The 22,933-nt window shown below is 46.3% G+C and overlaps 1 protein-coding gene across 1 annotated transcript in view; it reads left to right on the top strand.

Annotated features, from left to right (window-relative positions):
- The window catches only part of PTGIR (prostaglandin I2 receptor), a 28,867-nt gene extending 6,258 nt beyond the window's left edge, over positions 1-22,609 (top strand). Inside the window, exon 2 of the mRNA XM_061597576.1 lies at positions 17,675-22,609. Within this exon, the coding sequence (XP_061453560.1) occupies positions 17,675-17,926 (252 nt within the window). The 3' untranslated portion in view covers positions 17,927-22,609. The remainder of the gene's footprint in view (positions 1-17,674) is intronic.
- Positions 22,610-22,933: the final 324 nt, after the last annotated feature.

The following is a 22,933-nucleotide window of genomic DNA, read 5'->3' as shown; positions in this document are numbered from 1 at the left end:
ACTGTCATTTGTTAACAGTGCTGGGAACTGTAGTTCTGTAAGGGGAAACTACAGTTCCCAGGATACTTTGAGGAACACCCTGACTGTTAAGTGCCATATGTGTGCTCTAAATGCATGGTGTGGATGGATGGATCTCCCTATTGCCAGTATCAAAGTAAGATCCAGCTGCCAGTCTGCACAGGTTTTGTATATGGAGTGGGGTGGGGATAGGCACCATCTTGTCCTATGCCTCAGGCAGAATAATGTCTTTGCCTGGCCTTGCTGAGGGTCACCATAATATTTTATTTTATTTTTGGCCGTGCTCTCAAGCTTTTAACTGTCACACTGAAGCCGAGCAGGTGAAACTCTTCCCACCCATGTAGCTGCACGCCAGGGAGTGAACATGTGCCAGACAATTGCCTTGCCCTTCTCTACTCAACATATCTCAGCCTCCTGGCTCTCACCCAGGACTCCACCCTACAAATAAAAAAAATAACCAAATAAATAAATAAAACAACTTGCCGTTCACCCTAAGGCCCTAGGGCGGATCGCAACCATTTAAAATGTGATGTTAAAAGCAATGAAAGGTGGGCAAGGAATCCAATCATCATCAACGACAACACTGGGTGGGACTGGGCAGGGTTCATGGGAGAGCGGCCAAAGCTCATTAAAGGGTTTGCTGAGTCCACACCATACATTTAATGCACATATATGACACTTTAACAGTCATGGCTTCTCCCAAAGAGTCCTGGGGACTGTAGTTTATCCCTTCACAGAGCTATAATTCCCAGCACCCTTAACAAACTACAATTCCCAGGATTATTTGATGGTGGTGCAGGGAAGCCACAACTGATAAAGTGGTATACGAGTGCTTTCAATGTCTGGTGTGGATGTGACCCAGGCATCAGCGCCGCCCTGTTGGCCGTCACTTGGAATGGGATGCAGGCAGGTTGGAAGCGGTGCTCACTATGGCTGCCTCCACCATAGTCTGGGGTGGCCAGTTGTGCAAAAAAGAGGACAGGGACTATGCAAAAAAATTGTGCATATGCTAATGTATATGTATAGATGAAAACTTAGACGTCACAATAAGAATTTAAAATGGAAATATAATCCATCTTGCCATAGCAGGGAAGGCTGAGACCAGGTATCCTTTCTGCATGCTCATTTTGCTGTCCGGGTGCTGCTAACTGTCGATGGGATACTTTAGGCTCATGCCGCTCTCCCTTCTGATAGATTATAGGCACATGGACACCCTAGGCTGGTCAGATTGTGTGCCCAGTGAGGACTGCACAGTGCAGACCCACACGTGGGACTCTGAGGCATTCTCCCTGTCTGCACTTCCTGCTCGTCTCCACCCTGCAGCAGGAATGCCTCTGCTTTTTCACTTCCAAACTATTAAGGGGCTTTCCTAGGACAAATGTTGTCCAAGCCCCCCCCCCGCTCCCCATGTGATGGGAGAAGTCCATGCGCCCTGGGTTTGTCAGCCACATACAGGCCCAAACCAGCCTTGCCAAAACTGACAGGCTTTAAACTCTCCCCTCCCTGCCACAACCCACCCACTCTGCAGAAGTGATTAAATTTTCATAGCCAGAGTTGGAGTGGAAAGTGGCCAGACTCCCAGAGGGGTCACACATTTCCTGAATCTTCTCAGTCCCGAGGCAGCCACAGCGAGGCAAGTCTATCTATGATATCCGCCTGATGGTGCCAACCTTTTCCAGGATGCCTTGCCCAGGAACTAAGAGAGCTCACAATATAGCACACGCCAATATTTACCAATATTTTTACAATCTCCCCATGTTAGCTTCAGAGTTGCTTGTGAGAGGGACCATCGTAACTCAGCGGGAGAGGCTTTTATCTGAGAATCCAGAGAGGAGCTGCTGGCCGTGATAGGCAGACCAGTAGTACTAGACTGTGGCAGCCTTCTCCAACCTGGTGCCCATCAGCCCCATCCAGCACGGGGGAGGGGGGAAAGGTTGGCCTGTTGAGTTTTCTGCCTTTCATGCACAGGGGTCATAGCAGCCAGGGAGAACGGGTGTAAACTTTGAAGGCCATCTCCTTGCTAGGGCTGCCGCCTTTTCCGTGGACTGATTCCTTTGCCTGAGACATCATCATCATCATCATCACTATTATTCGATCCCACCCTTCCTCCAAGGAGCTCAAGGTGGCACACATGGTTCTCCCCCTTCTGATTTTATCCTCACAACAGCCCTGTGAGGTAGATTAGGCTGAGACGCTGATTCGCCCAAGGTCACCCAGTGAGCTTCATGGCTGAGTGGGGATTTGAACCCTAGTCTCCTAGGTCCTAATCCGACATTCTGACTGCTACACAACACTGACTCTCTGGTCATCTTGACCTACAGGAATGAGACAGGTGAAGCCTTTCCATAACTTTATCTCACAGGAAGTTGCCTTATACCAAATGAGACTATCAATCCACCTAGCTCAGTATCGTTTAAACTGACCGGCAGCACATTTCCTGGGTTCCAGGAGATGTTGGGGATTGTACCTGGGACCTTCTGTATGTGAGGCAGATGTGAGACTGAGTCACAGCCCTTCCCCTAAGGGGCCCTTGCGTTTCTGTGCTAGGAGGTGCTACAACCTGCCAAAGTTTTGTGTGCCAGGCTACTCTTTCAGACAAATGAACTGGGCTAGCAAGAAGTGCTGCCAGCCCTGTCCTCCCCCTCGCCCACCTCATCCTGTTGAACCTCCACGCTGTGCAAAACCTTCACCTGCTGATTTGTGCCCATCACCCTGCTGCAAATGGCACCAGGGCTGGTGAGGCCATTCCTGCCGTCCTTTGCCAAAGGGCGGGGGTTTAGTTGTAGAGCATCTGCGTCGCAGGCAGCAGGTCCCAGGTTCAGCTCCCAGAGTCTCCAAGTTGGGCTGGGAAGGACTCCTGCCTGAAAGCTTTGGAGTGCTGCTGCCAGTCAGGGTCGACCGTACGGAGCTATATGGACCCCAATGGTCCAACTCAGTATACGGCATCTTCCTACGTGCTGTGCATTTTCAAACAGGCCTGGGAATCTTAACAGAAGGCACAGCGGGGTCTGTGGCAGGGAAGTCACTGACGGGAGGGCTCCTGTGAATGCAGACAGCCATGTCAAATAGAGCAGCCGTCCCCCAACCTGGTGCCCTCCAGAAGATTTGGACTACAGTAGTCCGTCTCAAATATCTGGGACGCCAAGTTGAGGAACAGCTGAAAGAGTGGCTAAGGATGTCAGTCGGTACAGGACGCTACCTTCTGTGAGAAGCAGCGCATGTCTCTTTGAGCAAAAATAAATTATTCTTCTCTGGACCACATCCTGAGCCATTGAGCCAGCAGGATCAGTGTGGCAGCCGCTGTAGGGACAGGCTTTTCGTGCATCAGCTGCTGGCCTGTGCAGCCCAGCTTGCCTTTTCTTGCTCCTCAAGGAGGGGGTTGGGACTTGGGATGGGCGAGAGAAGGGGGAAATTCATGACCTGGGGCACCTCAGCCAGCTGGCCAGGAATCCAGATCTGTAGGCTGCTGGGCAAAAGCAGGGGCGGCAGCGTGCTGTCAAGGCGGAACCTCTTATCTTTCCCCGTCGGGTGTGCCTGCAGGTCTCCTAGCAGAGGTTAGGTAAACAGAGACACCTACAAGGAGGTGTGAACAGCTGTGCCAAAGCAGGGGCGGCTCTCTCCAGCCACAGTGGTGAACCACGGGCTGCTTTTAGGAGAAAGCAGCCTTCTCCCAAGTTCTGGGGTCCCCAGCGGAGCACACATTGCGCTTGTGATGCTTCCAGACACCCCCTCCCCTTGGCACCTACCAAGGCCCCTCCCAATATTTTTAGAATGTGTTTTTTTGAGGGTTTTTTTTTAGGGGGGGGGTTGTATGATTGGGGGGGTTAGTTGGTTTTTGTTTCGTTTTGGTCTGTGGTTGCTTCCAGATAACCTGTTTATTGAGCATTCAGCCTGATTTGTTTGCAAGGAAATGAGACCTGGCTGGCTATTTAATGAGCATTCATTTTGATTTGTTTGTGGGGAAGTTAGATGGCGTTGTGTCAAAGCAAGTGTTATTCCACACATTCCAGTGCATTTTCCTGTTGCTTCCCTTATTGCAAACAGTCCAGTCTTTGGGGGAACCAGTTTATTGCACAACACCTCCTAATCTACTGCAATTGCACACACCCGAATTTACCGGAATGTGACTGAATCCTACCTGAAAATGACAGTCTGGAAGCTCTCTGACTTTGTTTTGGGGGTGCCACTTTGGACGGGAATCTGAGCATTGCCAGATTTTCTTCTGGGAAATGTGTATTTTGTGGTTCCTGTGACATTTTCTTGCATTTCCAAATGTGCCCCCAGGATCCAAGAAGATTTGGGGCCCATCCGTCAGGCTTTTGGTCCATCTAGCTCAGCATTGCTGACACTGACTGGCAGTGGCTTTCCAGAGTTTCAGGCAGATAAGTCCATTATGACTGACCTGTTACTCCATTATGGGCCCTGTTCTCCACTGCTAGAATACATCACTGGCTTCAGTCACCAGTGTGACCTTTCTTACTATTTCAAGTAATATGTGACTGGGGAAGTTTATTGGCACTACAGCATGGAGCAAAGGGTTAAAGACCTGCACTCCCTCTCCCTCTCTCTCCCCCTCCATGTCACAATTCCAGTCTGGCTTGGCACCCCACCCCACCCCCATGCCTATTATACATTGATTTGATGTTTTTCTTTTTCTTTCTTTTTGGTATGGATTTCTACTTTTGTACATGGTTTTGTTATTTTATCTTATGGTACTGAACCTTTACTTTATACAATGTTTTGAAATTATGCTCTATTGCATTTGATTTTTTGTTCATCACTTTGAGATTCTCTGAATATAAAGCGATTAAGAAATTTTCTAAATAAATAAATGAAACCAGAGGTAGCAAACCTAATCCAGGTGTGGGGAACCTTTGGACCTCCAGATGTTGCTGAACTACAACTCCCATCAGCCCTAGCAAGCATGGCCAATGGTCAGGGATGATGGGAGTTGTAGTTCAGCAACATCTGGAGGTCCGAAGGTTCCCCATACCTGGATTTTGTGGAGGTGAGCCTCCTTTGAAGATGAACAGACTTGTCTGGATGAAATGGCTCTTTGGTAGGATCATTAACTGCAGTAGCATTATCTGAGAGATTTTCTGCTTACAGAGAACTATGTCTCTGACCATACGCAGAGTGCCATTTCCTTGCCCCTGAGTAAACAGTTCTTAACCTTCGTGACCTTTCTTCCCTTCTATTCTATTTGTAAAATTTCCCTGGAGATACACAAGGGCCAGAAATTAAATCAAAATTGGTTTTAATTTACAAAACATCTTGACAAAAATGCAAAATGGGAGGGGAAGCAGTGAATCACTTTCTAAATGCATGGTGGTTGAATGCTTGTTGCAGGAAATGCTGCACACACTGGGATATTGCGCACAAGCACGCAAGCACGGTGGTGAGGACCGATGTGGGGAAGTCACAAACTTGAGAAGTGGGAGAAGGCGGAGAGGTTCACACTGCACAGCCTGTTGGATTGCTAAAGATAATCTGTTGCAGACTGAAGCCAGGGCAGCTGTGACCTTAGGTTGAGGTTTCGCTGCGGCGCCTCCATTGTCGATTTGTAAAGAGCAATCTTATTAGACTATCTCTGCAGAATCTAAAGCAGTGCTTCTCAGGCAATGGGCCAGGAGCCATCCATGGTGTCTTGGGCAACTGTTAGGTGGGACTCAGTGCCACAGCCTGTCCGGCACCTCCTATCCATGCCATAACTCAGGCGTAGGGAAACTTCGGCCCTCCAGATGTAGCTGAACTACAGCTCTCTTCATCCGTCACCACTGGCCATGCTTGCTGAGGGCTAACAGCTCACCATCCCTGGCATAGCCTTTTGGTTAGGCCAATGGCAGCACTGGCAATTCTTTGCATGCTGAGTAAAAGTGGCTGAGAGACAGAGGTTTTTTTGGGGTGGAAAGATATGGATTGCATCCAATGCAGCACTAAGTGATTGTTCCGTCAGTGGAAAAATGTCCACATGTCCAACAGAATTTCCCCTCCTTCTCCTTTCTGTGCGCCACCCCATCCCCTCTCCAAATCTGCTCCAGATGGTTGGGGGAACCCCCAGAACAGATTTTGAAGGTGTGTGTGTGGGGGAAGGGGAATGGTTCTTTGTGCAAGCAGAAATCCTTGCACTGATGGAACAAGGCAGTAGAATTCTACTGTAAGTCTCCCTCTTCTGATGGGAAAGGGCCAGAAGGGGTGCTGAAGGAAATTAGAAAGTGAGGTAACAGATGTTGTTGTTGTTATGGAGAGATTGACAGGCTGAAGGAATCATCCACTGAACTTTGTGATCGGGTTTTAGTCTGTGATTTACCCTCTTATGCAGAATTTTCTGGAGTAGTCACAGCACACTATCCAGCCTGGAAAAAATCTGGTTGCTTAAAACCTCTCCACTGCTGCCTGGAACTTTAAATATAGTCTTTCCTCCATACAGGGTTAGCTCTTAAAAACTGGATCTCTTTGGCTCCTAAGAATTTTAACTATTCCCTCCCCTTTGAGGTCTCTGTGACTTAATTTGAATAAAGAATCAGACCAGAACATTTTTGCAGTGATAAGGCCATCTTGGAGCAGGTGATGCAACAACACAGAAGATAACACCTTTTGAGCATGAATATCCAGAGTGCCTCCCCAACACACACAGCTGAGCAATCAGGGCCACTGCCCCTATTTTTGGGATTAAAGACTGCAGTGTACACACCACACATTTAAAGCACATGACTTCCCCAAGGAATACTGGAAAACTGTAGTTTATAGAGGGTGCTGGGAATTGTGGCTCTGTAAGGTATAAACCAACAGCCAGTATGGTGTAGTGGTTAAGGTGCTGGACTACGACCTGGGAGACCAGGGTTCGAATCCCCACATAGCCATGAAGCTCCCTGGGTGACCTTGGGCCAGTCACTGCCTCTCAGCGGCAGAGGAAGGCAATGGTAAATCCCCTCTGAATACCACTTACCAGGAAAACCTTGAAGGCAGTCCATTTACATATTTAAGGTATAAACCAGTTACCAGAATTCTTTGGGGGAAGTCATGCACTTTAAATATATGGGGCGGCATTCAGTGCTAGCTCTACTCAGAGGAGACCCATTGACCAGACATGACTAGCTTAGGTTCATTAATTTTAATGGGTCTGCTCTGAGCTGGACTTAGTTAAATGCAGCCCGTAATGTGTTGTCCAAAGCCATCCAGGGCAGTGTAATCACCATGCAGGGTTGACATCTCTCTCTCTCATACACACACGCACACAAACAGACTCCTGTCTTTATGCACTGGAGATTTGCAGCTTTCCACCAGCTTGTGTACCCACCCACACATCCCCCAAATGCCAGGCAGTTCCAGCCTCCCATTGTGGGGTATCTGGCCAAAGCAGGTGGCTGAAGGATTGTTTTGCACTGCTGTGGCAACACAACGGGGCAAGGAATGATAAGTGAACTGGGAAGGGCTTTATTGAAACAGCTGATGATGCCAACTGGGCATACGAGAGGGTTTTGAAAGGGGTGGGTGATAAAGAGCACAGCCTGAAAAGACTGGAGGAGGAGGAGGAGCCATGCATAAGGAGCCTGCTTCAGATGCCAGTAGGGATGACCAACTTGTTCTCGGGCATCAGCCTAGCAAAGCACAGGCTGTCCCTACAGGGGCTCCTATTCCCTGAGGACACTTTGCAGGGGGATCTTGTGCAGCATGCTTAGTTTCAGCAGCAACTGAACCACACATCCTGGTTTTGACACCACACTCAGCATGCCCAGTGATGGCAACGACAAGAAGGTGTATAAGCATATACAAAGAGTGCATTCCCCCTTGCCACTGAACAGCCACAGCCACAAATCTGAGATGACCAAGGTGCAGAGCATCAAGCTCAGGAGCAAGAAGTGAACTCTTGCATCTCAAGGCCAGAGCTCGGTTTGCACCGGCTGATTTCTGCATATTCTACATAAGTGTGGTTTCAGTAGGCGAGAAAGCGATGTTGATGGTGTGTGGGTTCAAAGGACTTTCCTTTTCTAGATTCAGGTAACAACTTGGGAAAAGGCGTTTCTTTTTACACATTTAGTCATCAGAGGTATGGGTTTTTCCACATGTTGGGTGACATCCACACCATACATTTAAAGCACATTCAGAAACACGTTAAAAGTACATGGCGTCCCCAAACAATCCTGGGAACTGTAGTTTGTTTTGCTGGGAAGTGTATATAGCTCTGTGAGGTGTGAACTACAGGTCCCAGGGTTCTTTGAAGGAAGTTATATGCTTTAAATGTGCATTAAATATATGGTGCGGATTGGAAAGAGAGTTACCAGAGGATCTCTGTACCTGCTAGCTGGAGTTTGGAAAACATATAAGGGTAAGGAGAACCAGCCCAGTTCAGCATCTGAATGCTAAATTTGCTGCTGCTCTGAATTATATTGGTGTTTTGGCTGCTTTCACTGGGGAAGGGCTGTAGTTCAGTGGCAGAGCATATGTCTTGCATGCAGAAGGTCCCAAGTTCAACCCCCAGCACCTCCAGGTAGGGCTAGAAGACACCCCTGCCTGCAATCCTGGAGAGATGCTGCCAGTCAGTGTAGACAATACTGAGCTAAGTGGATGGTCCGATTCGGTATAAGGCAGCTTCCTATGTTCCTATGTTGGTGGGTTTTTTAAAAAAAATATCTGGATGTCTAAAATACATCCCAACAGTCCCCATTCTGGATACTTGCCCCTAATTGGTTCCTATCTTGGTTGAGAGGGGGAGACATTTTTACAGAATCTTTTCAGAGGCTTTCTTGTGTACTAGAGTTGAAAAGTGTCGAGTTGCGGCTCCCTCTGGCTCTGGGAGCTTTTTGACCTTAGTGCGCATGCATGCTGATGTAATCACTAAGGCTCCATGCTGTGCACATGCTGCAGTCAGAGAGTCTTATTTGGAAATGCTGTCATAGGACCAGCTATTGAAGAACACATTAGTAGAGGATCCAGTAGGCAATGTGCTCTTAGCAGAGAGAGGGAGGGAGGGAGTTCACTGATGGCTACGTTCTACCTCCACTGTCAGAGGCAGTACACTTCTGATTACCAGTTGCTGGAATCCACAGGAAGAGGGAGCGCTGTGGCCCTCATGTAACCTCCTTGTGGGCTTCCCATAGGTATCTAGTTGGCCACTGTGAGAACAGGATGCTGGACTAGATGGGCCTTTTGGTCTGATCCAGTAGCCAGCTTCTTCTTATGTTCTTAAGTGTATTTTGGGGTGGTGGGGGTGACTGCGTCTTAATGTGAAAAGCTGTGTCTTTTCCAAATATACAAGAAAATGGTCCCTATTTCTCTATCTGAAATGTCGGATGGTATATATTTGTTTTCATGTTTTTGATTGTTTAAACCACCCTCAAACACTTGGGGAGGGTGATGTGCGTGTGCGTGTATATAATTTTTTCTTTTGTAGAAAATGAGGTGCTAGTACTCATGCCTTGATAAAAGTGTTAGAATCATAGAATTATTAAGAGTTGGAAGGGGCCATTGAGTCCAACTCCCTGCTGAATGCAGGAATTCAAATTAAAGCGTCCCCGACAGGTGGCTGTCCAGCTGCCTCTTGAAGGCCTCCAGTGTTGCAGAACCCACCACCTCCCTAGGTCATTGGTACCGCTGTCGTACCACTCTAATAGTTAAGAAATTTTTCCTGTTGTTCAGTCAAAATCTGACTTCCTGCAACTTGAGCTCATTATTCCATGTCCTGCACTCTGGGATGATGGAGAAGAGATCCTGGCCCTCCTCTGTCTGGCAACCTTTCAAGTACTTGAAGAGTGCTATCATATCTCCTCTCAGTCTTCTCTTCTCAAGGCTAAACATGCCCAGCAATTTCAGACTCTCCTCATAGGGTTTGGTTTCCAGTCCCCTGATCATCCTCATTGCCCTCCTCTGAATCTGTTCCAGGCTGTCTGCATCCTTCTTAAAGTGCGGTGTCCAGAACTGGATGCAGTACTCAAGATGAGATCTAAGTAGTGCCAAATAGAGGAGAACTTCATGTGATTTGGAAACGATACATCTGTTAATGCAGCCTAAAACAGCATTTGCCTTTTTCGCAGCCACATCGCACTGTTGGCTCATATTTAGCTTGTGATCAACAACAATCCCAAGATCCTTCTTGCATGTTGTATTGCTGAGCCAAGTATCCCCCATCTTATAACTGTGCATTTCATTTCTTTTTCCTAGGTGTAGAACTTTGTACCTATCCCTGTTAAATTTCATTCTGTTGTTTTCAGCCCAATGCTCCAGCCTATCAAGATCCCTCTGAATTTTGTTTCTGTCTTCCAGGGTATTAGCTGTCCCTTCCAATATTGTATCATCTGCAAATGTGATAAGCGTTCCCTGCACCTCTTCATCCAAGTCATTAATAAAAATGTTGAATAGCTTTTTGTGAAGTCACTTTGGCTTCTTCTGCTGTCTTCCCCTTTTCCTTGACAGAATTGTTTGTCATTGTGCCTTTAGAATTTCCTTTTTTAGAAATTCTCAGCCATCTTGGACTCCTTTTCTTATTAGGGTCGCTTGCCATGGCACTGTACTTACCATTGTTCTGAGTTTATTAAATTAAAATTGGCTTTCCTAGAGTCTAGGGTACTTGTGAGTACCAGCACAAAATGGTTACTATGGGCAGCAGAAAATGAGGTGCTGCTACCTCCATACTGTTGAGTACCAGCACAAAAAAAGCACTCTGTGTGTGTGTGTGGGTGTGTGTGTGGGTGTGTGTGTGTGTGTGTGAGAGAGACAGACAGACAGACAGACAGACAGACAGACAGACTCTGTGTTTGGGTTTCAAACAGATATATGTGTGCATAATTTTAAAATTCAGTTAATCTATTAAAAAAATTCCCAAAGCACTGTACAGAAGAAAAATAAGGAAGATAAAATAAAAAACCAATTAGACAGCAAGTAGAATTTAACAGACCAGGAAAAGGCCCAGACAGCATCATTGGAGCATCTTTCCCCAGAAGTTTCAGGGAGGATGGGGTAGGGAAGCGTATCTTGCCTCTGTCCATCTATCATTCCCAGCCAAAGGATATGGGTCAGAGAGGCAAAAGGAGGATGGGACTTTCTAGCTGCCCCCTTCTTCAACCTGTCTTGGTTTTTTTGGGGTGTGTGGATGGAATAACTGGCAAGGGGGTGGATGCAAGGGGGTGGATCTTGCCCTGGGCCTATCAGCTACAGAACCATGCTTTCAGCCAGCCTTCACCAACCTGGTGTCCTTCAGATATTTTGGATGACAACTCCCAAGACTGATAGGAGATATCATCCAAAACATCTGGAGGGCACCAGATTAAGGCTGCTTTTAGGCTCTGTGTTTACGCAAGAGTAACATCAGAGATTTACTTTACATTGTTTGAGCACAAAGGCATGTACTGAGAGCGGCTGTTCCTCTCACAGACAGAGCTATAGTTTCCCAGGTTCCCTGGGAAGAGGGACTGACTGCTAAACCACTCTGGGAATTGTAACGCTGTGAGAGGAATAGGGGTCTCCTAACAATTCCCAGTACCCTTAATGAACTACAACTCCCAGGATGCTTTGGGAGAAGCCAAGACAGTTTGAAGTGGTATACTACTATTTTAAATGTATAGTGCAGCTGAGGCCTTACTTTCATGAAGAATTGTCTAAGTGCCCTAATAAATAAATTAAGGGACAACGTGCTGGAGCATAAGCTTGGCCCCAGCACCTTTCTTTTCTTTCTTTTTTCCTTTTTTGAGAAGTTAAGCCCTCTGCAAGTGCCCTCTCAGTGGTTTAGATGCCACCGTCTGTGTTTCTCACATCCCTTTTGCAATGTCTTTCCTCTTTCTCCATCTCTTGCGTTGCATGCCAGCCTGAGCTCCTGACCTTGTGTGATTCATTGCCTTCCTTAAAATGACCCCAAATGGGGCAAAGGTCACAAAGCATGAAATCACAATACAAGCTTTTCCTACAGGCTAGGGCTTATCTTCTACAACAGCCTCTCTTTTGCCTCTCAAAAATAAAATCCTCAAAACATACCAGAGCCGGGAGTTTGCCTTTCTTTCTTTTACTTTCTTTTGAACTGGGAAACAGTTTTACCCAGTTTCACGTGTACTGTACTGGTGATGTGGTTGCTCAGTAGTGAGGAAAGAGGCACTCAGGTTTAACATTCTCAGAGACTTTAGTGCACTCATCAGAGCATAACAAAAGAGCAGACCTGCTGGATCAGGCCATTGGCCCATCTAGTCCAGCAACCTGTTATCACAGTTGCCACCAGATGCCCATGGGAAGCCTGCAAGCAGCACCCAAGCGCTCTCCCCTCCGGCAGTTTCCAGCAACTGGTATTCAGAACCATACTGCCTCTGAGTGGAGGCGGAACATAGCCATCATAGCCAGTAGCCATCAATAGCCTTTTCCTCCATAACTTTGTCTCATAGAATCGTAGAGTTGGAAGGGGCCTCTAAGGCCATCGAGTCCAACCCCCTGCTCAATGCAGGAATCCAAATCAAAGCATTGTTGACAGATGGCTGTCCAGCTGCCTCTTGAAGGCCTCCAGTGTCGGAAAGCCCACTACCTCTCCAGGTAATTGCTTCCATTGTCGTATGGCTCTAACAGTTAGGAGGTTTTCCCTGATGTCCTGTCGAAATCTGGCTTCCTGCAACTTGAGCCCATTATTCCGTGTCGTGCACTCTGGGATGATTGAGAAGAGATCCTGGCCCTCCTCTGTGTGGCAACCTTTCAAGTACTTGCAGATTGCTATCATATCTTCCCTCAGTCTTCTCTTCTCCAGGCTGAACATGCCCAGTTCTTTCAGTCTCTCCTCATAGGGCTTGGTTTCCAGTCCCCTGATCCAGTCTAATCTTCTTGTAAAGCCATCCAAGTTGGTGGCCATCACTACCTCTTGTGGGAGCGAATTCCACAGCTTGACTATGTGCTGTGCATCAAACTAAAGCCCTTTTGTCTGCAAGGCATCACTGTACTGGCATTTTTTGGCAAAAGCAATTGCTGCTCACAGGGCACACTGTATGAAACAGAACACCACGTCTCCCCAGTTTATAATGCCATTCCTTGCTAGATGCCATTGCAAAGCACAGTCAAAAGTGGGAGGGCCTCGTGTCACGTATTATACATCATCTTTCTTTTTCATGCAAGGCGGGAAGTGGATGGTCCTTGAAAGGTAACTTTTTTCCTTACTCAGGTACATGTGCACTTGTGCAGATAGTTAATGCAAGTTGAGAGAGGAATCCCTCCATTAACTTTCACAGAGGAAAAGAAGAGATTTGTTTCCCAAAAATGCCAGGAAACCTTGGGGCAACAGTCTCTTCTTCTGAAAACATATGTGGAAGAAGAGATGCTTACTCGTTTTGAAAGTTTCCTTTGAGAGCACCTGCGTTGCAAGGCTCAATTGCTTGAGCAGCAGATCCCCAACCTGTGTCTCAGTTTGTTGTTGTTATGTGCCTTCAAGTCGATTATGACTTATGGCGACCCTATGATCAGCGACCTCCAAGAGCATCTGTCATGAACCACCCTGTTCAGATCTTGTCAGTTCCGGTCTCATTTAGGCCCCTTTTAAAAAGCTCCTTGTGCTAGCTAAAAGATCCTATCTGCCTTCAAAGGTATAACAGAATGAAGAAGAGGGGCTAGTGTTGAATTAAATTTAATGGGACATCCAAGTAAGTTATGTAAACCAGAGCCTAGCATGTTCCAGGTATGTGGTTACACTTGGTTGAAAATGTGGGCAGCTTGTGGGCTCCATGCGCTTTTTGTCAAAAAATGAATATATCAGGAGAATTGTTTGACTTTGGTGATCTCTCTCTCAGATGGACAACAGAACACATGAAAACTGACATCTAATAGAGAACTGGGATGTATTAAAATCCCAGCTCAACTGGCTAGTCCATATCATGATCGTGAAGATACAGCTAGCAAATATCCAGGCATCTTTGTTGACAACCCCTTTAGAAACATATACCTAGGATCAGGCCCAGATGCAGTCTGAATGCATGGTGTTTTTTTGGGGGGGTGGGGTGTTTCTTATCCAGCAAATAAGGGAGTGCATCTCCTGGTAAATTTAAATTAGTTTCAAACCAATTTAAATTAGGTTGAAAACTATCATGGCTCCCCCCCAACACACACACACAAAGCCATGATTTTGCTAAAGTATTGTGAAAATTCTCTTTGAGATCTGTCGCTCCTTCACAGGACGTCAGTTTCAAAGGTTCCTCAACTGAGAAGAATCATGCTGGCTGTGTGTACATATTACTGGGTACCTAACACAGTTGGGAGGTGTTTTTTCCTAAATTCAGTTTGAAGCTGGTTTTGGGGGAAACACATCAAAGCGCAGTATTCCATAAGAAACGATAGGATAGATATGGATTGTGCCTGATGTGTGTACAATGCTTCCTAAACTAGTGGTGGGAATGCCCTGGATGCAGAGTAAATGGGAGTGTGTACACAGCCACTGTTTAAATGGGTCTGAAACTGGTTTAAATTTGTAGTGTAGTGTAGACTGTAGACATACCCAAGGAGAACAATGCATGCCTATCCTCCTTAGGGCAGTGTTTCCAAATTGAAAACACATTGGGTGGGTTGGAATAAACAAAAATAATTTCTGTTTTGATTGATGTGAGAAAGTTTTGTTAAACAATTTTGACGAGCTCTTCTTAGAGAGCCAGCAAACTTAGGGGGGGGGAGGGAGAGGAGGAAGGAGCCCTGATTCCAGCTGCAAATACTTCTATCTATTTCCCTTCCTCTCCTGACAAATCCATGACCCAACTCAAACATCACTGAATGAATCTGAGCGTCATTTGACTCTATACCAGGCCAATTTCTAGAGCATCTGCCTCAAAGGCGACAATTCAAGCCCTGCTTTGCCGACGCTGGGAGCCATCAACCTTAATTCGTGCTGTCAAATGATTACGTTGTTTGCCATTACCGAGCAATCTCATTAGCCCTCTAGTCATAAAACCACAGTGGGATTATTTCTTGTATGATTACAATTATGCCAACGGAAGGGCCCAGAGTTTCCTGCGTGACAACATCCAGGGTGCGAAGAATCATTAAACTACCTCGGTGGGATCTGGATTTAGCTTATTATATTATACGCAGGAAGGTTGGAAGTGAAGCACAAAGAGATCTGTTCTCCTCAGCTGTCCTCCTCCGCCGGCTCCCACCCAGCAGGAAAAGAGCCAAGGAGTAAAGCAACGGTGGGTGCTTCTAGATAGGGGTTTAATACTGTCAATGGGTCATTCAGATATTGCCAGCAGGTCTTTGGCAACAGGTTTAAAAGAAAAACTTACTGGATTTTTCTCGTAAATCCAGATTAAATGGGGGAGAAATAGGGCCCAGCATTTTGATGCCAAAGTCCTCATGTGGGAGCTGTGCAAAGTTTGCATGATTTAGGAGCACTCATCTCATGATACACACCCGCCTGAAAGCACCCTATGTTTCTCTGTCTTCATCTACATGTCTTCATCTACATCTGTCTACATCTACATGTCTTCTGGATGCGGAACAGCTTCCCTGGTTGCATACAGCATACATGGCCTCCCCAAAGGAATCCTGGGAACTGTTGTTTACCCAGCTCTCATTGAGCTACAATTCCTAGCACCTTTAACAAGCTGTTGTTCAACAAAGTTGTTTCCAGATGAGATCCTTCTTTGGGTCTGTTGTTGCCAAACGACCAGAAAATAACATAACCTGACTTGCTCTTGTGCCTAACAACAGCCTGATGTGCAGAAATCAACAGGTGAAGCCTTTAATAGGGCGGAGATAAACTGGATCACTTAGAATGTCTGCACATCAAGCAGCAGGGAAAGGCAAAGTTGCAGTGGCAAGGTGAAAAATTGGCAACCTATCAAGACCTCCACACTAAAGCACCCCCATGCATTTCCATTTGCTTGTCAACTGATTGTGTGTGTGTGAAAGAGGGGGGGGGGCTGTGAGCACACTAGTCACCTACAGCAAAGCATTTCCATACACCTGGAGGGGCAACAGGTTGATCTGCCAACCAGTTGCCAAATCTCTTTGAAGCTGAATTTTAAAAAAGACGCACTCAAGCTGATTTCACCAGGTTTTACAGTAAAAAGGGGTGGGTTTTGAGCAGAGAGAGGTGGAGACGCACTGGAACAGGCAGAACAGGGAGTGTCTCTCTACCCTTAGTGCATTAATCACCTATATTTAACCTACTGAACAATCAGTCAATCACATTTAAATAAAATGGCATCTCTTAAAAATCTTGATCAAGGTGCATTCATATATAATGAAGGATATAAATTCAAATCCTCTCTCAGCCGTTAAGTGATCTTTCCCAGCACTCTCTCTTGCCACAATGATGTTGCTTCCCTCTCTCTACACACACACATTTATCCCTTGAATAACATCTGGAAAAGACCCCAGAACTGCTCAGGAAGCAAAACAAGTTTTTTTAAAAAATCGTACTCTTAACCCATAGATTGAAACCTTCCCTCAGCAATTAAGCAACTATGGCTAGAGTGGATGAACCTAGTGATTCAGGCAATTCAAGGCTGCAGTCCTATATTCCTACTACTAGGCTGAAACTCCATCTGTTCTCTCCAATGAACCTCCACAGGGAGAAAGGAAAAGTGCTGCAGTCATTGGGGGGGACACACACATACCTTGGACACCCTGCATGCTCTGAAGCTACAGTGAATCACAGCCTAAGATTCTTAGCATATGAGGAAGTATCACTCAGACACACAAATTGCTCCATTCCTTTCACTGAGAATGGAGGAACTTTCGTTTCGGTCACACTTCCCTCTCGGATCAATTGCGCAGTCCTGAGCATTTGGTCACCAAGAGGGTTGCCAATTTTTTAATTGCAGTCAACACTGATTGAGCCTGTTGCACACAGGTGGGAGCAGAAGTCAGAAGAGAAGCTGGTGGCCCTTGGAAAAGTAAGAGGTGGAGTCAGGGTAGAAGCTCCACAGCGCATAGGTACAAATTGGCAGCTCCTAAACCTAGTCTGGCAGAAGCTGAGGCCACATCTGCACCATTATATTATATTAATCACTGTAACAGTCATGGCTTCCCTCAAAGAATCCTGGGGACGTGAGTTTGTTCAGGGTGCCGAGAGCTGTTTGGAGATGCCCTCCTCACAGAGCTACAGTTGCCAGAGTGGTTTGACAATCCCTCTTCCCAGGAACTCTGGGTACCATTATCGCCCGTCTTCAGGCACCACACTAAGACCTTTTTATTTCACTCAGGCCTTTGGAAAAATAAGTTGCCTCCTACAGTGGTGCTCCTCTTTTAGTGAAGTGGGTAGGACGTCCTTATTAATATGCTGCTGGGTGAACATTTTATGTACTGTTCATCGTTTTAAATTTTTCTGAGTTTCAATTGTGTTTATTTGTTGTATCTTACTTTGTTAAGCGACTTTGAGGCTTTCCCTTTTGTATAAATCGGCTGACAAATGTAATAAATAATAAAACAACCGTGGCTTTCCAAGGTCTTCCCGGCTGCTTCGCAAGGTGCAACTGCAGGTGCCAGGGACTGAACCTGAGGCCTTCTGCATGCAAAGCAGTTGCTCGACCCACTCAGCTGTGGCTTCAGAAGAAGGCAAACTCGGCTAGTGCGTTTGTTAGCTGTGATCCAACTAAGCGATTTGCAGGGATGGCAGAAAAAAACGGCACACAGCCAGGAGTTTCTTTGTAGCACCCACATGACGCTGGGTGGAAAGTTGCTAATACTCTGCCCCTCTCACACACAGATCCGGGCCTACGTTGGTGGCATCATCCCGGACCACAAAGAGAACGAGGACATGATCGCCTTTCGCCTCAGTGCACTCAACCCCATTGTGGATCCGTGGCTGTTTATCATTTTCCGCAATACCGTCTTCCGCAGCCTTAGGAACTTCTTCTGCTTCCGGCTGTGGTGGCCCTGCTGGTGGAGGACACAGAAGGAATCGACCACACTTGGAACGCAAGATGGTATCCCTTTCCAAGACTATTCAGTCTGTTGAGGGCAGAAGCTGCCCGACAGACAAGGTCACGGCGACTGCTCCCCGGCACTTGGCAAGTAGGGCCAGGGAGACTTTGAGGAAGAAGAGGAGAAGCAGATGCGACTCCCACCCCAGCCACAAAGCATCTCAGCAAGGATCCAGGAGCTGGGAGGGGGTCAATGAGCATTTCTTGACCACAAGCTGCCCCGTGAAGGGGAGGAGAGGGAACCTTTAAGAACTTAGGAAGCCGCCTTAAACCAAGTCAGATTGTTGGTCCTTCTAGCTCAGTATTGTCTACACTGACTGGCAGCAGCTCTCCAGCGTGTCAGGCAGGGGAGGGTCCCAGCCTTATGTTGAGAAGCCAAGCCTTGAAGCCGGGCCCTTCTGCATGCAAAACAGGTGCTCCACCACTGAGCTACCGCCTTTCCCCTTTCTGCAGGGATGCTCTGCTTTGAGTCTCCTCATCAGATAAAGGAGATAGTAGAGCAAATATAAATGGGATCTGTAATTTAACCGCCAAGAGCTAAAACAGAGAAAGAGGATGTAAGAAGCCAGAGAAAGAGAGAGGGAAGACAGGCATGACATTGGGTTTGCCTGCATGTTGAGCTACCTGCGCTCCTGGCACGGCCTCATTTGCTAAGGTACTTCAGCAGGTCACGGCTATTAGTGGCGTTCAGGCACTTTCACGCTTTCGGTGTCAATTAGCACACAGGATTCCACTGTGAAGTGTTACTGCGGATCTTTGAAGCCGCAGAAATTAAAGAATGGAGAGTTTCTATCAAACATGCCTGTGTGGCTCTATGTTAAAACAGACTCCCACTCCTAAGTGTTTTCACACTTTCCCCCCATTCTGCTGCCTTTTTCTCTCATTCCATACATGTGTAGAATTTGGTGTTTGCTGTAGGATGTAGTTAGGTGCTAGGACCACATCCACACCATACATTTAAAACACATGGCTTCCCTCAAAGAATCCTGGGAACGGTAGTTTACCCCTCACAGAGCTACAATCCCCAGCACCCTTAACAAACAGTTTCCAGGATTCTTTAGGGGAAGACATGTGCTTTATATGTTTGGTGTGGATGAAGTTCAAAGTAGTCCAAGGGAGGCTTTGTTTCCCATGATGTACATTCAGCCTTCCCCAACCTGGTGCCCTGCAAATGTTTTGGACTACAATTTCCATCAGCCCCAACCAGCCCCATTGGCCATGCTGAATGGGGTGGTTGTGAGCTGTAGTCCAAAAGATATGCAGGCACCAGTTTGGGGTAAAGTTTCAACAGTGTACACAACTTTATTTTGTCCTGCTGTCTCTTGAAACAATACAAAAGCCAATTAACAGTGCAATTCTAACCGTGCCTATTCAGAAGTAAGTTATATGGAATTCAGTGGGGTTATTCCCAGGTTAAGCAGGGTTAGGATTGCAGCCAAAATTGATTTACCAAAGGCTGAACGTGGGACAAGTGCACCACAAGCCATAATCCTTTTTTCAAAACCAACCTCAACTCACTGGAGAACTACTGTCCTGTTTATGGCATTGACTTTGTTTTCTTTTTTAAATCAAGTTTCTAGCCCTTAGGTAAGTAAGGATAAGCTTGAAAATATATGACTTGCTATATAGGGCAAGATGAGGTCACAGTGGTAAGTCCTGCCTAGGTTGCTTCTCTCTTCCACTGCCCCTGCTCCAAGTTGCAACACACTCACCAGAAACTCCGGAAGACAAGGCCCAGAGTAAATATTTCCTTTGCTCACTAATCCCCTGCATATCCCTCTAGATCTGTCCATTCTTACCCCTCACACAGCCAAGGAATAATCCCTCCCTGTCTAAATATTTGGAACCAAAGTCCCAGGATGGGCTATTAGTATTCCCCCCTCTGTATCTCTCTTCCCACACACATTGAAATAGCCAGGTAGAAGGGAGCTCTTTGCCACCACCTCGGGGGCAGCTATATTGGCAGGAGAGGAAAATGCAAGTCCATCCATCAAGGCAGCAAATCAGTGCCCCTCCCCTTGTTCAAAAGCGCAACCGAGGGAGTTTCCCCATAAGCCTTGTTTTCTGGGGTCCCAAAGGGTTTGGATGGGTGAATCTGTCAATTTCACTTTCTTATTTTTCTAACCTTAAATTTAGTTTTCTACATTTCCACATCAGTTTGCATTTTTTAAAGTCCTCTTGAAAATTCATTAGCATTAGCGTTGATCTCTCCTATTATACACATAATGGTGTGCAATTTTGCCTAATACACACATTTTTGCAAAACATATTTTCCCATAATATTATACATTTTTGTATGCCACTTTCACAAATATATACATTTTATGCACACTTTACCCTAATATATGCATTTCTGTACACATTACTCAGCTGGAAGACTGCACTGAAAATTCAGAGAAGTGTGCATTTCAAAGGATGGCTGTGTTTTGTTCACATCCTGTTTCAGCCTGATATAAGACGTGGGCTGGAGAAATGGCCTCTGTGGGTGGGGAGAGGCAGGGGTTACCCAAAGGTATATGTCAGCAGCAGGATTTTTTCATGCGCTTTGCCCCAGAAAACACAGGAAGTGGCCTGTCCATGCCACCTCTTGTTCTAGTTCTCGTTGGTGAAGAAAACATACGCTTCAGAAATCCCTGAAATCATAGGGTGATGCTTCTACAAAATGATGAGGCAGCCAGTGGCTTAGATGGCTTTTAAAAGGGGCTATGGCTGCATGGAGGAAAGGGCTGAATAACCAGGATTCACTTTTAAGGTCTTTAGGTGGACATTCTAGAGCAGGAATGGAGAACCTGTGGACACCAACTTGTATCAGCCCCAGCCACCACAGCCAGCAGTCAGGGATGATGGGAGTTGGAGTCCAGCAATCTCTGGAGGACCACAAAGACCCCCCCCCTCAACAATCTATCTCTGTAAATAAAAGGCTGGGACAAATAATTGGGGAGGGTTGCTGTCTTCGTGCTGTTTGCGACTTCCTGGAAGCATTCAACTGATCACTGTTGGAAACAGGGTCAGAGATATCCAAGTCCTACTCAGAGCAGACCCACGGAAATGAACGAACCTAAGTTAGTCTGCAATCCAGTACACGCTTACCTGGGAGTAAGTCCCATGGAACCCAAAGAAGCTTACTTCTGAGTAGACATGTAGCAGATTGCAGCCTTAGTCGTCTCCACTTCTATGGGTCTACTGTGAGTAGGACTAGAATTGAATGCTACCCAGGGTCCTCTGCTAGATGGACCCTCATCTGATCCATCACAGCTCTTCTGCTGTTAGGCAATTGTAGCGACAGTGCTGGTGGTAGTCCAGATGTCCTTCAAGAAGGCTAGACGAGGCATCTTCATTTGTCACATGACCTCCATCTGTCTGTACTCCTTGCAATGAGCTACAGCTTGGAAAAGAAAAAGAGAACTCTAAGACCAAAACCCAAGACTCCAAAGGATGCTCAGTGGCAACTTTTTGCGAGGGGAAACATTAAATCCTAGATGATTCTACATAAGTTTGCACTTAATTCCTGTAGAAGCATTTAAAGTGGGGAGGGAAGCACAAAGCCAGCTCTTAATCATTACATGACACTGTCAAAAGCCAGTCAGCCAGCCAGCCATTAAAGCTTTATTGTGGTTTCTGCAAAGTGTTATTGTTTAATTTCTTTATGTACCAGAGAAGCCCACCGGAAGACTATGGAAAGGGAAGTGATGGTGCAGTTTTAAAACATGTGCTTTTATTAATGTGTACTAAACTATACACATATTTTAACGGCAACAGAGAAACTGACTTTTTTTATCTGCCTTTCTTTTCCAACAAGGTTCTGATGATGAACAAAACAAACGTTAACATAGAAAAGGAAACCAACAGAAGGGTTTTGCTTTATGCCTCTGGCATAGTGGGGCTAGCAGCTGATGATATGTATCTGAGAAGGTAGAAGCGGGCAGGCAGGCAGTCAACTGGGAAAAGGCCTTCGCTCCCTTTCATTCAGCGAGACTGTGGTCCAACTTGCTGGTTGTTTCTTCACAGCTCTGTGGCAGCCTTTGCTTATGACTGGAGTGAGGAACCTTTGGCCCTCGAAATGTTGGTGAACTACAATTCCCATCAGCCCCAGCAAGCACGGCCAATGATAAGGGATAGTGGTAGTTCAGCATAATCTGGAGGGCCAAAGGTTCCTTTTGCACCTGGCTTATAGCTTCTTCACATGGACACCTGAAACATGAGATGGGTCAGTGACCAGAGATCTGCTGTCCCAGAAAGTGATTTGTTTCCCAGACAGGAACTCTGTATACCAGGGGTGACTGATCTGTAGCCCTCCAGGTGTACAACTCCCATCATCCCTGGCTATCAGCTGAGGGAGCTAAGGGGAGCTGGAGTTCAGCAACCTCTGGAGGACCAAAAGTTAGCTATCCCCACTATATACTGTAGTGGTTTGAGGGACGCGTATGAGCCACCCGGCCCCTTCCTCACAATAGCAGAACTGGAGTTCCCCTCATGATGTTGAACAGCAAGAAAACCCTTTGTCAGATAATGGTGGGGAATTAACATACAGGATTCACTATCCCCAAATGTGATGGCCAGTAACTTGTTGTTGTTATTGTTATGTGCCTTCAAGTCGATTACGACTTATGGCGACCCTATGAATCAGTGACCTCCAAGAGCATCTGTCGTGAACCACCCTGTTCAGAGCTTGTAAGTTCAGGTCTGTGGCTTCCTTTATGGAATCAGTCCATCTCTTGTTTGGCCTTCCTCTTTTTCTACTCCCTTCTGTTTTTCCCAGCATTATTGTCTTTTCTAGTGACTCATGTCTTCTCATGATGTGTCCAAAGTATGATAACCTCAGTTTCATCATTTTGGCTTCTAGTGACAGTTCTGGTTTAATTTGTTCTAACATCCAATTCTTTGTCCATGGTATGTGCAAAGCTCTCCTCCAGCACCACATTTCAAATGAGTTTATTTTTCTCTTATCCGCCTTTTTCACTGTCCAACTTTCACATCCATACATAGAGATCGGGAATACCATGGTCTGAATGATCCTGACTTTGGTGTTCAGTGATACATCT

This window comes from Rhineura floridana, chromosome 15 (assembly GCF_030035675.1).
Source record: "Rhineura floridana isolate rRhiFlo1 chromosome 15, rRhiFlo1.hap2, whole genome shotgun sequence".
NCBI classification, from domain to species: Eukaryota; Metazoa; Chordata; class Lepidosauria; order Squamata; family Rhineuridae; genus Rhineura; species Rhineura floridana.
The sequence above is the reverse complement of the archived record's forward strand: the minus strand, read 5'-3'. Positions and strand labels throughout refer to the sequence as shown.